At 47.7% G+C, this 13,429-nt stretch overlaps 2 protein-coding genes across 8 annotated transcripts in view; one reads left to right on the top strand and one right to left on the bottom strand.

Annotated features, from left to right (window-relative positions):
- Positions 1-13,429, bottom strand: part of EBF4 (EBF family member 4) — a 98,756-nt gene that overhangs the window by 2,953 nt on the left and 82,374 nt on the right. For 6 of the 7 annotated variants that reach the window (XM_031943048.1, XM_023506184.2, XM_023506183.2 and 3 more), the window contains 6 exons: positions 13,217-13,343; positions 11,256-11,344; positions 10,981-11,046; positions 10,426-10,603; positions 10,112-10,297; positions 802-999 (listed from right to left, as the gene is read on the bottom strand). In XM_031943048.1, the coding sequence (XP_031798908.1) occupies positions 802-999; positions 10,112-10,297; positions 10,426-10,603; positions 10,981-11,046; positions 11,256-11,344; positions 13,217-13,343 (844 nt within the window). The remainder of the gene's footprint in view (positions 1-801; positions 1,000-10,111; positions 10,298-10,425; positions 10,604-10,980; positions 11,047-11,255; positions 11,345-13,216; positions 13,344-13,429) is intronic. The other variant, XM_031943049.1, reaches the window with a different exon arrangement.
- Positions 1-13,429, top strand: part of LOC100927631 (N-acetyltransferase 8) — a 57,502-nt gene that overhangs the window by 12,884 nt on the left and 31,189 nt on the right. The gene's annotated exons all lie outside the window — the stretch shown is intronic.

Here is a 13,429-nt window from a genome sequence, read left to right as displayed (position 1 = left end):
AACTGAGAATGAATGCCAGGATAAAGATCGAACTCAGCCAGGATCCGAGGCTTCCGTCCCCCAAGTCTCTTCCCACTGCCTCCCCTTGGAGAGGGGTTGAAGCGGTTGGCCCTCACCCAGGGCTTCTGTGAGGCTCCAACTGAACGGACGTCTGGGAAAGCGCTTTGAAAAGCATAAAGGACTATCCCTGGGTCATAGGAACTCTCCCAGACCGCTGACCACCAGGGAGGGGGCCGCGTGGTTTAGCAAGTGTTTGCCTAACCAAGGTTCTGGAGTTTGTTGACGCCCCAGTGGTCACTCAAAGGCTATTAAGCTAGGGCTACCCTTTCCGGGTCTTCATCCAACAGAGTGCAGGCCTACTGATTCAGCAGGAGTGTGGTCCGAGGTCTTCTCTAATGAGGACTTAGGACTCTGTTTTCTGGGCACAGACTGGGAGGAGCACCTCTCCCCCCTCCGACCCTGGAATGGCCTCCAGGATGACCCCCCAGAACTGAAATCTCCGCCCACTCTGAGACTAAGGTCCTGCTCTTTAGAAAGCCAACCAACCAATGGGCAACTGATTCCTCAGTCACCATTCATGGGCACCTTCGGGGGAACAGGCTGGGAGCCCGGCCCCACGTCATTTCCCAGCAGGAGGCAGCGGGCACCCACCTTTCTTGCTTCCTCTTGATCAGAGGAGCCCACCCTGGGAGCCGGTCCAAGGCCCAAGGCCTCCTGCTGAGAGCCGCCGGCCAACCCCTTCCGCTCACTCAGCTCTCTGTCCCCCCGGAGGCGGGTCTGGTGGGATAGTGGCTGACTCACCTTGCAGGGCACTGCCATTAGTGCTGGTGCAGGCGGGGGGCGGGGAGCCGGGCGGGCGCACCACAGGGGCGAAGGCGCTCTTCTGCTTGACCGCAGAGATCATGTTGACCGGCGAGAAGGAGAAGACGCTGGTGGTGGGGGCAGCGGCCGGGAGGGAGATGGAGGAGGCTGCGGCCAGCGGAGGGCTGGAGGGCATGACTCCGGGGAAAGGGTGGGGAGCAGGAGTGGCGCAGGAGACACAACAGGGAAACAGCACTATAGAGAGCGTTCGGGGGCAGCCTGGGGGGCACCTGCTGCCGCTGCCCTCCCCCCAAGGGACCCGCGGTGGGGGCAGAGAGGAACTACGCTGAGGCGGGGGGCAGCTGGACCCTCTGGGCCAGAGGCGAGGAAACGGAATGGGCTTCCTAGCACTTGGCAGAGCCTGGTTCCCTAGCCCTGACCTGATGGGTCTCCCCAGGCCCAGGCGATAACCAGGGACTCTGACAACAGCCGGCCCACGGTGGAGTGAGTGAGTTAGCCCTCATCTTGTGGGCACGGCACCTTGAGGGACAGAGAGAGACCAGAAGGACACAAGACCGGCCCGCACTGCTGAGGCTTAGAGCAGCCTAAAGTCTTTCCAGGAAGGGGCAAAGCGTGAAGGGGATGCTGGACCTAAACCAGGTGGGCCAGGGGGAGGTCAGGGAGCCAGAACCAGTGACTTTAAAAAAGAGAAGCTGGGGCGAAGGAGCCTTCAGATGGATGGGAGCGCGAGGCTTTAGGCACAGAGTTTGTATCAGAGGTTAGCAAGGACCCAGGCAAGCATTGGGAAGATCCAAGAGCCCTCAGAGTCCCCTTGTCCAGTCTCTGGCTAAGGGGGTGCCTCGGACAAGAAGTCACCCTGCTCCAAGCCAGGCTGCCCACAGAACAGCCTTCCTTTTAGGCCCTTTCTCCTTATATTCTATAGAAATCTGCCTCTCTGAGCTACAGGGAACACATCCAAGCCCTTCCCCCAGACATCTGAAGGCAGGGCTCCAGTTTGCCCCCAGAGCCTCTTCTGGCTGAATGCTGCCGCCTCTTTCCCTGGTGTTAGGCCTGGCTGAGTTTCCTCATCTTGGTTCCTCCTCACACGGGCTCCACTTTATCAAAGCCTTTCTCCGGAGGTGACACACCCAGAACTGGGTGTGGGGTCCAGAAGCCTTGGGGCGGAGTGGGGTGGGGAGGTCCGGCCTCCTGCAGTGGCCAGACCATGGCCTGCCTCATCCTGGATCTTTCCTCACTAAGCCATCATGGCTGCTTCATTGGCTGCAGCATCCCATTGCTGACACACTCGGATCCTCAAGGCAGTTTCCCTTGAACTGTTGTTTCCCTGATGTTCCCCTTGAGCCAACTGTGTTAGACGCTGGACATCTGCACCTGGTGCCCTGCAGTGCTGCACCTCAGACTCAACCTATGCAAACAACTTACTCTCTCTCTCCCCTTCTCTTTCTCCTCTCTCTGTCTCTCTTTTCTCTCTCTGTCTCTGTCTCTCTCTGTCTCTCTTTTCTCTCTCTGTCTCTGTCTCCTCTCTGTCTCTCCCTTTCTCTTTCTGTCTCTTTCTATCTCTGTCTCTGTCTGTGTCTCTATCTCTCTCTGTCTCTGTCTATCTGTCTGTCTGTCTGTCTGTCTCTCTCTCTCTCTCTCTCACACACACACACACACCCCTCACATTCTCCAAACTTCTCCATTTTTGCTTTCTTCTCAGTCACCCAGGTTTGTAACCTTGGAATCATGCTTGACTCATTCTTCCCTCCCCATTCACAAGACCACCATTCTCCAGGTGGTCATCCAATCTCATCTGGACTATTGGAATAATCTAACAGATTTCCCTGCTCCCAATCTCTTCTCCAATTTACCCTTTATACAACTACCAAAATAATCTTCCTGTGGCAAAGAACTGACCGTTTCCTGACTGGTGAAGGCCTCTAAATCCAAGTGACTCCAGCCATGCTTTTACATGTCCCCTTAACTATCTTGTAGCCAATTTCACTACCATCACTCCTTTCCAGTTCTAGAATTATAATTAAAACCAATAGCGTCGCTGCTACTAGAAAGTCCACGTCAATTTATACCATTCACTACCCTGTAACTCCCCAAACTGAAATCTAGCTCCCTGACTACCATTCCGCTATACTCTCTGCTACCCCCCTCCATTGAATGTCAATTCTTTCAGAGCAAGACTATTCCCATTTTTGGATTTGTATCCCAGCTGCTCATTTAATAAATACTTCATTCATTCATACCCATTCTCTGCTAAAACAAACAATAAAGCCCCACCAAAAACCTTCAGTAGCTCCCTAGTACCTCTATGATAAAATACAACCCCCTCAGCATCTAAGTTACTACACAATTAAGTTCCAACCTATTCTTCCAACCTTATCACGCTGTACTCTTCTTTGTGCACTTAGTGTTCCATCCAAGCTGGAGTACTAGCTGTTCCCAAAATGTTTGCTATTCTATCTTCTGCCTCTGTGCATTTATACAGACCATCCCCCAAAGCTGAAAGATACTCCTTCTCTATCAAGAAGATAGCTTCAAGAAGAGCTGCCACCTTTTCTTTGAAACTCTCCCTAATTGTCTCTAGTTGTTGGTGCTCTCCTAAGTCTCAAATTGACAATGCTCCTTCTTATCTAAGTACATAGTATATTTCCTTCCTTTCTCCCAGAAGAATATATATTCCTCTAAGGCAGGGACTATTTCATAGCATTGCTTCTTGTATATAATGGGTACTTAATAAATGGTGGGTAAGTTGAATACTATATTTGGACAGATGATTTTGTATTAGTTCCAATTAAATTTTATTTTCTTGCATTCATCCCATTAGCCAACCCTTTCTGGATCCCAGTGAAGTTTGCCAATTTGACGACTATCCCTTCCATCTCTAAAAACTAAAGAACAGGTTATCCACACCTTTATCTAAGTCACCCATGAACATTTAAAACAGAAAAGTCCGAGGGTATTTCACTAGTGACTTCTCTCTAGGTTGACATCAATTCATTTATCCAAACTTTGAGTTCAGCCAGTTATCAATCTGCTTAACAGTACATTTTTACATTTCTCTAACCTGGTCCACAAGATTATCTTGAGAGATTGTCAAATATTGAAATCTAGGCAAATTGTAACCTACTACATCCTCCAAATACACCAGCCTAGAAAGAGAAGATAATGACTTTAGTTGGCCATAATTTTTTCTTAACAAATCCAGGCTGACTTGTCATATCAGAGCTGCCCTGTCATGAATAATTCATGAATTATTCAACTAAGAGAATATGACATTCTACTACAAATTTTACTAAGAATCAAGTGCTGGGTCACCAGCTCATGGTTTAGGGAACTAAACTTTCCCCTTAAAAAAATCAGACTATTTTTGCTTTTCTCCAGTTCTCTGGCTCTACAGTTTGTGATCTTTCAAATATTGCTGAACTGACAATATCTCAGGCAGGACAGAGCACTGGGCCGGGAGTCAGAAAGACTCATCTTCCTGAGTTCAAATCTGGCTTCTGACACTTCCTAGCTGTGTGGCCTGGGCAAGTCACTTCACTCTGTTTACTTCAGTTTCCTCATTGTAAAAATGAGGTGGAAAAGGACATGGCCAACCTCTCCAGTAACTTTGCCAAGAAAACCTCAAAAGGGGTCACAAATATGACTGAAAAACAACAAAAGGAAAACAATGGCAGACAATATTAATAATGCCGATTTAACTCAAAAGTATGCAATAATATACCACCAACTTATGTTTTTCTTGATCATAAAAGGGATCATGTAAAGGGCCTTGCAAGTCTAAAACCACTATATAGGTCAGCTAGTAGTATAATTCATCCTGATAAATTGAACTCATCAAGGGCAGAGAGATATGGCCTTACTATTTCCTCAGTTGTCCAGATTTCATCTCCTTGAACTATTTCCCTATCCTTTGTGTTCTGAAAATTATTTTCCTTAACAGGGAATGCAAAGGTGAAATAAGAGTGCCTTAATTCTGTCTTCTCTTTGCTATCCTCTGTCTTCCTCCCATTCACTAGGGCCACATCTTCCTTGTTCGTCCAAAGTTGCTTTAAGACATGTCTGTAACATTCTTGCTCCCCCAAATCTTCACTTACTCCAGCCTTTAGGTTTCCTTGGAACTATTTTCACAAGATCATGACTCTCTTGGCCTTCCATCCTTAGCTGTACAGCCTCAATTCCATTTTATCAGAAGATCATATAATTCAGCCCCCCTTTTTCTAGAGATGAGAGGCACAGAAAGCTTAAGTAATCTGCCTGAAGTTAAACTGTTGGAGATGGGCTTGGAATGTAGGACTTCCTGATTCTGAGTCCAGTGCTCTTTCGCTTCAGGACCCTTTAAAATTTGAATTTCCACCTTGTGCAGTCACAGTGATGTATTTAGATTGCTCCCTCACACTTTTTTTCTCATTGGAGTCATTCAAGTTTGTAGAGTCAGAATTTTGCTTATGAGGTCCTCCTACTTCTCTTGAGCCAACTTCCTTGTCGGAACCTCATGGTTTGAGATGCTACCTGTCCCTCCCTGTGAACATTACGACATACCCTTCTAAAACCTATGGCTATATCAGTCTAAGAATAACATTCTCCTCCTTAACCATCCAAACAAACACAACGTGGTTCCTCTCTCCAAAGGTTACTGTGGTTTCCACTTTACCAGCAGGTCCCTCCTCCTTGTTCATAATCGGCTCCAAAATAAATGTCTGTTCATCTTCCCCCTTCTTACCTGAGAGTCAGATGAGTGTAAATCATCATCAGTAGGAGGTGAAATTCAGGTTAGGCATAGGGTAAGTGATTAGGTATATTATCAGTGGTTAAAATAGGAGGTGGGACTAGATTCTCTGTTCTTAACCAAATTCAGCAGGCCCAAAGCATCATCATCTTTCTTCTGCAGAATGCAACAACCCTGCCATCCCTCACATACCAGGAGCTCTTGGTGTAACTTTTGACTCTTCCTGCTTCATCGTCTTCAATATCCAATCAGTCACCAAGTCCAAACAGATTCTTTCACCAATGTTTCTCATCTCCATCCCTTCCTTTCCATTTCCTTTGTCACCAGCCTTGTCTAGGTGCCATTATTTCATGCAATCAATAGCTTCCTAATTGGTCTCACTGCCTCCTGCCTATTCTAGCTCTAGTTGGTCTTCTATAGGGATTCTGGGATTATCTTTTTTAAATATCATTTTATCGGTTTGGATGAAATCACTGAAAACGATCAAGAGAAGGGAGGAGAGCGTGTGCAAGGCTATCTGCTTGAGATGGCACAGATTGGCATCCGTGTTTGATCCTTCTGCAGTTCCTGGTCATTAGGCATATGGGTAGTGCTGCCCGAATCTCCCCATGGCTGTTCTTCTGAGCCCATTTCAACAGAAAATGCTCACAGGACTATATTCAAGGTGGATCCCCAAACGATTCTTTCCATTGCTGATCTTGCATGCCGTCATGGTCTCCCATTCCTGTGGGGCTCCATCCATTGTCCTTTCATTCCCTCTACCCCTATCCCCAGATCTCTGTTTCTGCGTCTTACTGGCCCAGTAGAAAACACTACTCATCCCAGTCCCTTGACAATCAGCTATATGCAAAGCAGAGTAGAACACTGGGATCAAAAGTTAGAGGTTAGGGCTCAGTGATAGTTGAAGAGACAAAGAGTCAGGGCTAAGGGAAACAGAACAGGTCGGGCCACAAGATCCAGACACAGAGCCATCTTGCATCTGAGCAGAATCAGCTAGAGATGACTTTGATAAAACATGATCTGAAATGAAGGGGTCTTGGTTAAGGAGAGTGAAAAAATGAAATGGAGGTGGGAAGGAGTTAGAGCTTTGAGCAGTTTTTGGACAGAGAATGGAATCTCACAGTTTAAAGGGACCTCAAAGTTCACCTAATTCAACCTATCTGAACCGGTTATCCATTTTAGAATATCCTAAACAAGAGATTATCCAGACTGCACTTGAACACTTCTATAACAGGGAACTCACTGTTAAAACAGTTCATTCCATTCAGAACAGCTCTGATTGTTGGAAAATTTCTCCTTATTATGGCACTGAAATCTGCCTTTCCACAGAAATAGATTTCATGGATACATGCATTTAATTGCTCCTTGAGAGCAGAAACTATAATTTATTTATTTTTGGCCTTTCAATTGCCAGTGCTTAATATAGTGATTTAGCATTCAGTAGATGTTTAATAGGTGTTTTTATGACTCCACCTGAATTCAGCAAGTTTTCCCTAGATCTGTCTATCCTGGAAATAATACATGCCCAATATAAGCTCTGGACACTGAGACCCTGAAAGACCCAGTTGGGAATCTATAGTCCATTATCACATTTCTTTTTGACTGATCTCTTGGGTGTGAATCATTTTTCATGGTAATTTTTAGAATCTGAGGTTAGAACCAAGAGATAAGTCTGGAGTTGTAAGTCTAGAGTAAGGGCTACAAGGGCCTATAGCTTCCCACATCCTCCAGGACCTATTTTGGCTAACAGACACTTGCTAATTTTAGTTACTCGGATCAGAGACAGGTTTGGCAGGCAAAATTTGGGCCATGTGTTCAGCAAAAGAAAGAAATCTGGTGACTACTTAGCAGTTCCAGCAAGAGTGGTGCAGGTTTCATTAACAGGTTGGAGTCGAGGGGCCAAGGTGTTCTTGTGATCAGTATGGCCACTGGGAGAAGCCCATCAAGAGAGGGGGCCAAGAGCAAAGATGAATCAGGGACCAAGATGGCAACACTAGCCAAACAACAGAGAGTTGATTAGATGATGAGCCCAAGGGTGAATGGGATTGAAAGTAAGATCTAAACACCAGTAAATGGGAAGTCTCATGGCTGCCTGTCTCCAGTGAAAATTGAACAGAGCCTTCTGGGGCTGCTCCCTGTCATGCAAAAAGACCATCTATCCTGTGAGATTAGAGTGATTTTGAGAAATCAGTCCCAGATATCTGAAGGGTTTAGTTCAAAGGGATCTGTCCTTCATAGTAGACCCTGGTCCTGGTAATGATCTTCTGAAAGGAAAGCCTTGGTCACTTGGCAGCATGGGGAGAGGGGATTCCCCCAGGTATCTAGGCTGGGAGATCTCAGGATGTTAGCTAAAGCTCAACTGAAAACAAAAATATGATTAGAAGTAGTTGTTCTAGTAATGGGACAGAAGTAGATCAATAGGAACCCCCAACATGCCCAAGGAAAAGCCACTGAATCACTGAGAAATAGGAATCCCCACTAATTCACTGAAAAGGAGCTCAAATTGGAGCAAGATGGATTTAGGCTAGACATCAGGAAGGGCTTCTTGATAGTGATGGGAGAAGCCATTTTATCAGAGCTCAGTGCAATGGCCAGAGGGCTGGACATGCACTCAGGAGGCCAGGGTTCAAATCCAAGCCCCCATTCACTAGTTACACGAACCTGAGCAAGTCAGTTCACTTTTGAGACACAGGTTCTTCCACTATCAAATGGTAATAATAGAACGTCACAGGAATGCACGCTTTGAGGATAGTGCTTTGTAAACCTTAAGATGCTAGAGAAATGCCGAGCCATCCGTCACCAGGCTGGGCAGTGACTCACTGAGCCCGGGCACTTACCAGAGCATACCAGTTCCCAGATATGCAAGGATGAAGCCTGGAAATGCCCACAATGAAATTAAATTTCCCCTTTTGTGGTTCTGACGTCAGCCAGAAAGTAATATAAGTGGAATTTTCCATCTTTCCTGCTGCAGTGAAAAGCCTGGGAAGAGGCCCACATAAATGTGGGGAGGGATCTGCCAAGAACCGGCAGGTGGGGGACCTTCAGAGGCAGAGGAGGCCGGAGGTGTTCCAGTAAGAAAAGCCAGTGTGGATCCCAAGATACCAACTAGATTGTGCAAAAATCTCCTGACATCCAGCATCATCCACAAACAGGCATAAATGGCTTGTTGCCTAGCACAAGGGTGGCCGGGCCCCACAAATATAGCAGAGAAACGAGGATAGGGAAGGATGAGGAGGGGGAAGAAGTGACAATGAAGAAGAGAGGAAGGGAGGGAGGGAGGAAAAGTCTGCCGACGGTCTACACCTATGAGCCAGTGGTGCTGTGAGCAGGGACGACAGAGCTGGGAAACTCCAGGTGTTAAAGAAAAAGATCAAAAGGCAAGATAGAAAGAGGGCTATTAAGGTATGAAGAAAGGTCCTGTGGGCCTGGTAGAAGAGCAGGATCAGAAAGGTAAAAAGCAGGAAAAAGGAAAAGGACAAAGTTCACATGGTGGGACATGAGATTGGCATCTGAGGAGGGAATCTTTGGTGCTGTATTGGAAAAAAACTAGAAATATGTAATTTATAATCATCTGTGGTCCTCCAGAGGGGCAGAAGACAGAATCTTGGAGGTAGGAGAGGGTGGAACAGAAAAAGATGGTGGAGGTACAGTGACATCCTGCCTGGGGCAGTGACTCCCTTGCCCCTTTCCCTGGGGCTTAAAGATACCCAGGAGCAGTCACCTTCTCCCTCTACTTCTGCTCCAGTGATGGGGCAGCTGAAGAGGAATAGGCTTCTGACTCCTGAACTACTCACCTCAATTCCTAGGACGAGCACTGGAGGAATTGTACAAACACACACACACACACACACACACACACACACACACACACACATATACGATAAGGGGAAACATACACATGTGTATATATATATATATGTGTGTATATACATATATGTATTATGTATAAGTATGTATATATACATATATGTGTGTGTATATATGTCCATGATATAGGCTAGAGCAATAGTTCAGGCAATAATGGGGTCACTGGGGAGAGTGGATGGGGGAACTCTAGGATGATAAAGGACCACTTGCAGTCCTATTGAGGGGCCCCAGGGCCTGTCCTGCTCCTCTCTGTCAGGATGGGCTTTAAGCCTGGGGGAGGAGAGGGTCAGATGGCTGTGGAAGAAGCTCCTACAAGGTCCCAAGAATCTCTTGTAGGCTTCCACCTCCTGTCCCCACCACACACACACACACACACACACACACACACACACACACTTGTGAGTGGATGGGAACACCCTGCCCAGCCTGATATCTAAGGGGAGGTAGAGTCTTCTGTCCCCAAAACTAGACTTCTCTTGCTGCCAGGACTCTGTCATTCCTCCAGAGCTGACTTGGTAGAGTATTCCGCCCCCCCCCCCAATAGGGCATCATGGCAGAGAGTCACAGCAAGCCAGGGAAAAACTTACAGGTCACCGAATTCAGCCTCCATGTTTTGCAGCTGAATGGGAGCAGCGCTCACTAAGACCTTGGTAGCACCCACCTTCCCCTGCCTTAGCCCTGCCCACCATAGAAACTCACTAGCATAGGGTGAATTTGCAGTGGAGCCGTTGAGAAAGCTGGGGGAGCTGGGTACCCCCAGGCCAGCCATGCCTGTGGCTCCGTAGCCGTTGATGCTGGAGGTGATGCTGCTGTAGCTGCTCTGCTGGGGAGTGGAGCTAGGCACGTAGCCCCGTGGAGACACACTGCTGGTATTCCGGGAATAACCTGGCCAGGGAGAACGGGTCAGGGTGGGGGCCACAGGGGGCCTTGGGGCCGATCCAGGGCACTGATGGGCAGGGGGAGGGGCCGGGGAGGAGACAATGTCCCCAGAATGAGCAGAAGGGCAAACCCACCTTGTTCAGCCCCCTGGGTGGAGTCTCCAATGTTGACCGCCAGCTGGCTCCCAAAGGAGTTGATCCCCATCATGGCTGTGTGGGGATGGCCCGGGGCCAGGGAGCCGAGTTGGGAGGGGGTGCGTGGGACGCTGTAGAGTGCTTCTGCAATGTCCGCTGCCCGCTTTATGATGAGATCCTAGGGAGGCAAGGGCAGGGCTGGCCCCCAACCCCTAAACCCCCACCAGCCCTTGGGAGGAATGACAAGAGGGAAGGAGAGGGGAGGGACACACAAGGAACCAGCAAGTTGGCGCATAAATGATGGAATGGGAGCTGCAAAGCACCTTAGAGGTCAGTCCCACCCCTTCATTTTACAGGTGTTCATAGGAAACTGAGACTCAGAGAAGTAAAGTCATATGCCTGAGGTCACACACAGCAAGCAGAATAACTGGGATTCAAACCCAGCCCTCTTGCCACTGTGTGGGAAGCCTGAGGAAGGAAGGAGATGGTGCATTTGGGAGACCAGGGAGTTGGAAGGGTCTTGAGGAAAAGGGAAGGTGGCTCAAAGCCTTATACCTGGTTACTATGCGGCATCCCATACAGAGCCTCCACCAGGTCAGCTGCCCTTTTCAATAGCACTTCCTGGGGATGGGATGGAAGAGGGAGGATCAGCCCAAGGGCAATCCCATGGGGCAAAGAACCAGAAATGCTCACCTCCTCCACTGCCTATCCCTCAGCCCCTCTTTCACCTCTTCTTTCCAGGACCAAACACAATCCCTGTGCAACCCACTCTGTCCCCCACCCCCTTGACAGGCCCTAAACGGTGTTTACAGTCCCCTCTTATCCGGTACCTTAGGAAGCCGCTCAGGGTCTCCAGGATGTCGTGGTATCACCTTCTGCAGCCTCTGGAAGCCGTAGTCGATGGTTGGCTCATTGAGAGCTTGGGGGAGGTGGGGGGGAGAACAGTGTGGGGGAGAGAATCCCTAAAGGGACAGGGAGAGATGTCCCCTCCCTCCTCCCAGTCTTCACCGTCTTAATCCCCTGAACCAAGCATTCATGGGGCAGCTCAGTACACAGACAATATATTCCCAGAGTGTGTGTGTTCATACATGTACAGAGTATTCACATTCAGAAAATAATGTCATGCTTCCCTCCTTCTGAGTGTCCCAAGACAGCCCCAACAGGGAGCACTGAAGGGACCACTTAGGTTTTCCCAAAAATGCCTCTTTTACCCAACTCCAAATCTGTCAGGCAGCTATAAAAACTGAGTAGAATGGGTCCCTGCCCAATCTGGATTCCTTCCCAGGGGAGCAGGGAGTGAATCTGGTTCCCCACTGTGGGAAAAAAGAGAAGGAGCTGGGTAAACCAGGAAGGACAGTTACTTTGGTGGGGGGGGGGGGAGGAAATGACTCAATTGTCATTTATGCCATAATTGGGATGAGTCAAGGACTGAGTTTCTTCAAAGAAAATTTTTATATTGTAACTTTGTACAATATTTATATTGTAACTTTGGTTGCCTGTCTAATATATTCATTCTAGATTGTTACATATTGTGGCTATATCTGTTAGTGTCTTATCCCCTTACTTGGCTGTGGGCTCCTTGAAGGCAGGCACTGTGTCTTATAGCAACTTTGTTGCTCCTCCAGCATCTAGCTACGTGCCCATGCACACAGCAGGCACTTAATAAATACTGTCAGCTTGATTGCTTGAGAGGTAGATTCAGTAATAATTAGCACAGGGATAACTGTTCATAGAATATTCAATTTAGAGTGAAAAGACTTTGGAACCAGGAGTCTAATGTGTCACACAGGGAGTAAGTAGCAGAGATGTATATGAGTCTAGACCTGACTCCAAATTCAGTATTATTTCCACTAAGAATGAGAGGCTGACAACCAGAGACCAGAGAGAAAAGAGCAGAAAGGAATCAGAATGAAGAAAATGTGATGTTGGAAATTGTAGTGAGGATACTAAATATCCCACCGAGAGGGATAAGGACTCATGAAGACAGGGATCTGGCCAGAAGCTGAGCTCTGCCATTGAGAAAGTAAACCTTAAGGTTACTTTCCTTCTATTTTGCATGTACCTTGTATGTGCCTTCTTATTCCCATGGTGTCTTTCTCATTAGAATGTAAGCTTCTGGAGGGCAGGTACTGATTTTTGTGTTTTTGCTTTTCTTTGAATCACAAGTTATTTGAGTTCAGTTCCTGACTGACTGGAAGCATTAAATAAATGCTTATTCATTGGTTGACTGGTGAGAGGGAAAATGAACTTTTAGGGTGACAAAGAGAGGCCTTAAGTTCAAGAAATGCAAGTACTGGCCTAAGCACTGGACGGAGCTCAGGATACCACGATTTAATGCTGACTTTCTCAGAACTAGGAGATAAAACTCACTTTTGTTTCTAAGCTGAATGGAGAGAACCACAGAGGAGAGAAAGACTAAGAAATTTTGCAGAAGAAATATGAACTTGGGGTGGGCCCAAAGAGTGATAGACGAATCTTTCAAAATGGGAGAGACAATTTTTGGAGTATTTGGGATGAAAGGGAAGGTTTTTTGGGAGTGGGGAAGAGGACAGAAGACTTGAAGAGCTCTAAATGAGATCAACCAGAAAAGCTGAAGGGGTTATTTCCTTGGAGACTGATTTCATAGATTGTTGTATGAGACAGAATCTGTGATTGTTTGGAGAGGGTCCTCCAAGCTCAGAGTGGTCACTACAGGTTCCTTATTTCCCTTCCGACCCACCCTGTTTTTACCAAGGAAAGGGGGCTGGCCCCTGCCTTACTTAGCAAGGGTAAGAGCACCCCAGTCCATTACCCGTGTAGACGAAGCGGCCAGGGGCCCCTTTGCAGAACTGCTTGGATTTGTAGGAGAGGGTCACCTCCACCACCCCAGGGATGTGCCTCGGTGGGGTCTGCACCCGGATGGCGTGGGGCGTGATCAGCTGTGAGAAGAGAGCATGTCAGTTTGAGCTGTGAGGAAGAAGAGGGGCCAGAGAGGGAGGAGGGGCAAGGAGCCCACACTGGTCTG

The sequence above is a fragment of the Sarcophilus harrisii genome, chromosome 6 (assembly GCF_902635505.1).
Source record: "Sarcophilus harrisii chromosome 6, mSarHar1.11, whole genome shotgun sequence".
In the NCBI taxonomy this organism is placed as follows: domain Eukaryota; kingdom Metazoa; phylum Chordata; class Mammalia; order Dasyuromorphia; family Dasyuridae; genus Sarcophilus; species Sarcophilus harrisii.
This window is presented reverse-complemented; position numbering and strand designations above follow the sequence as displayed.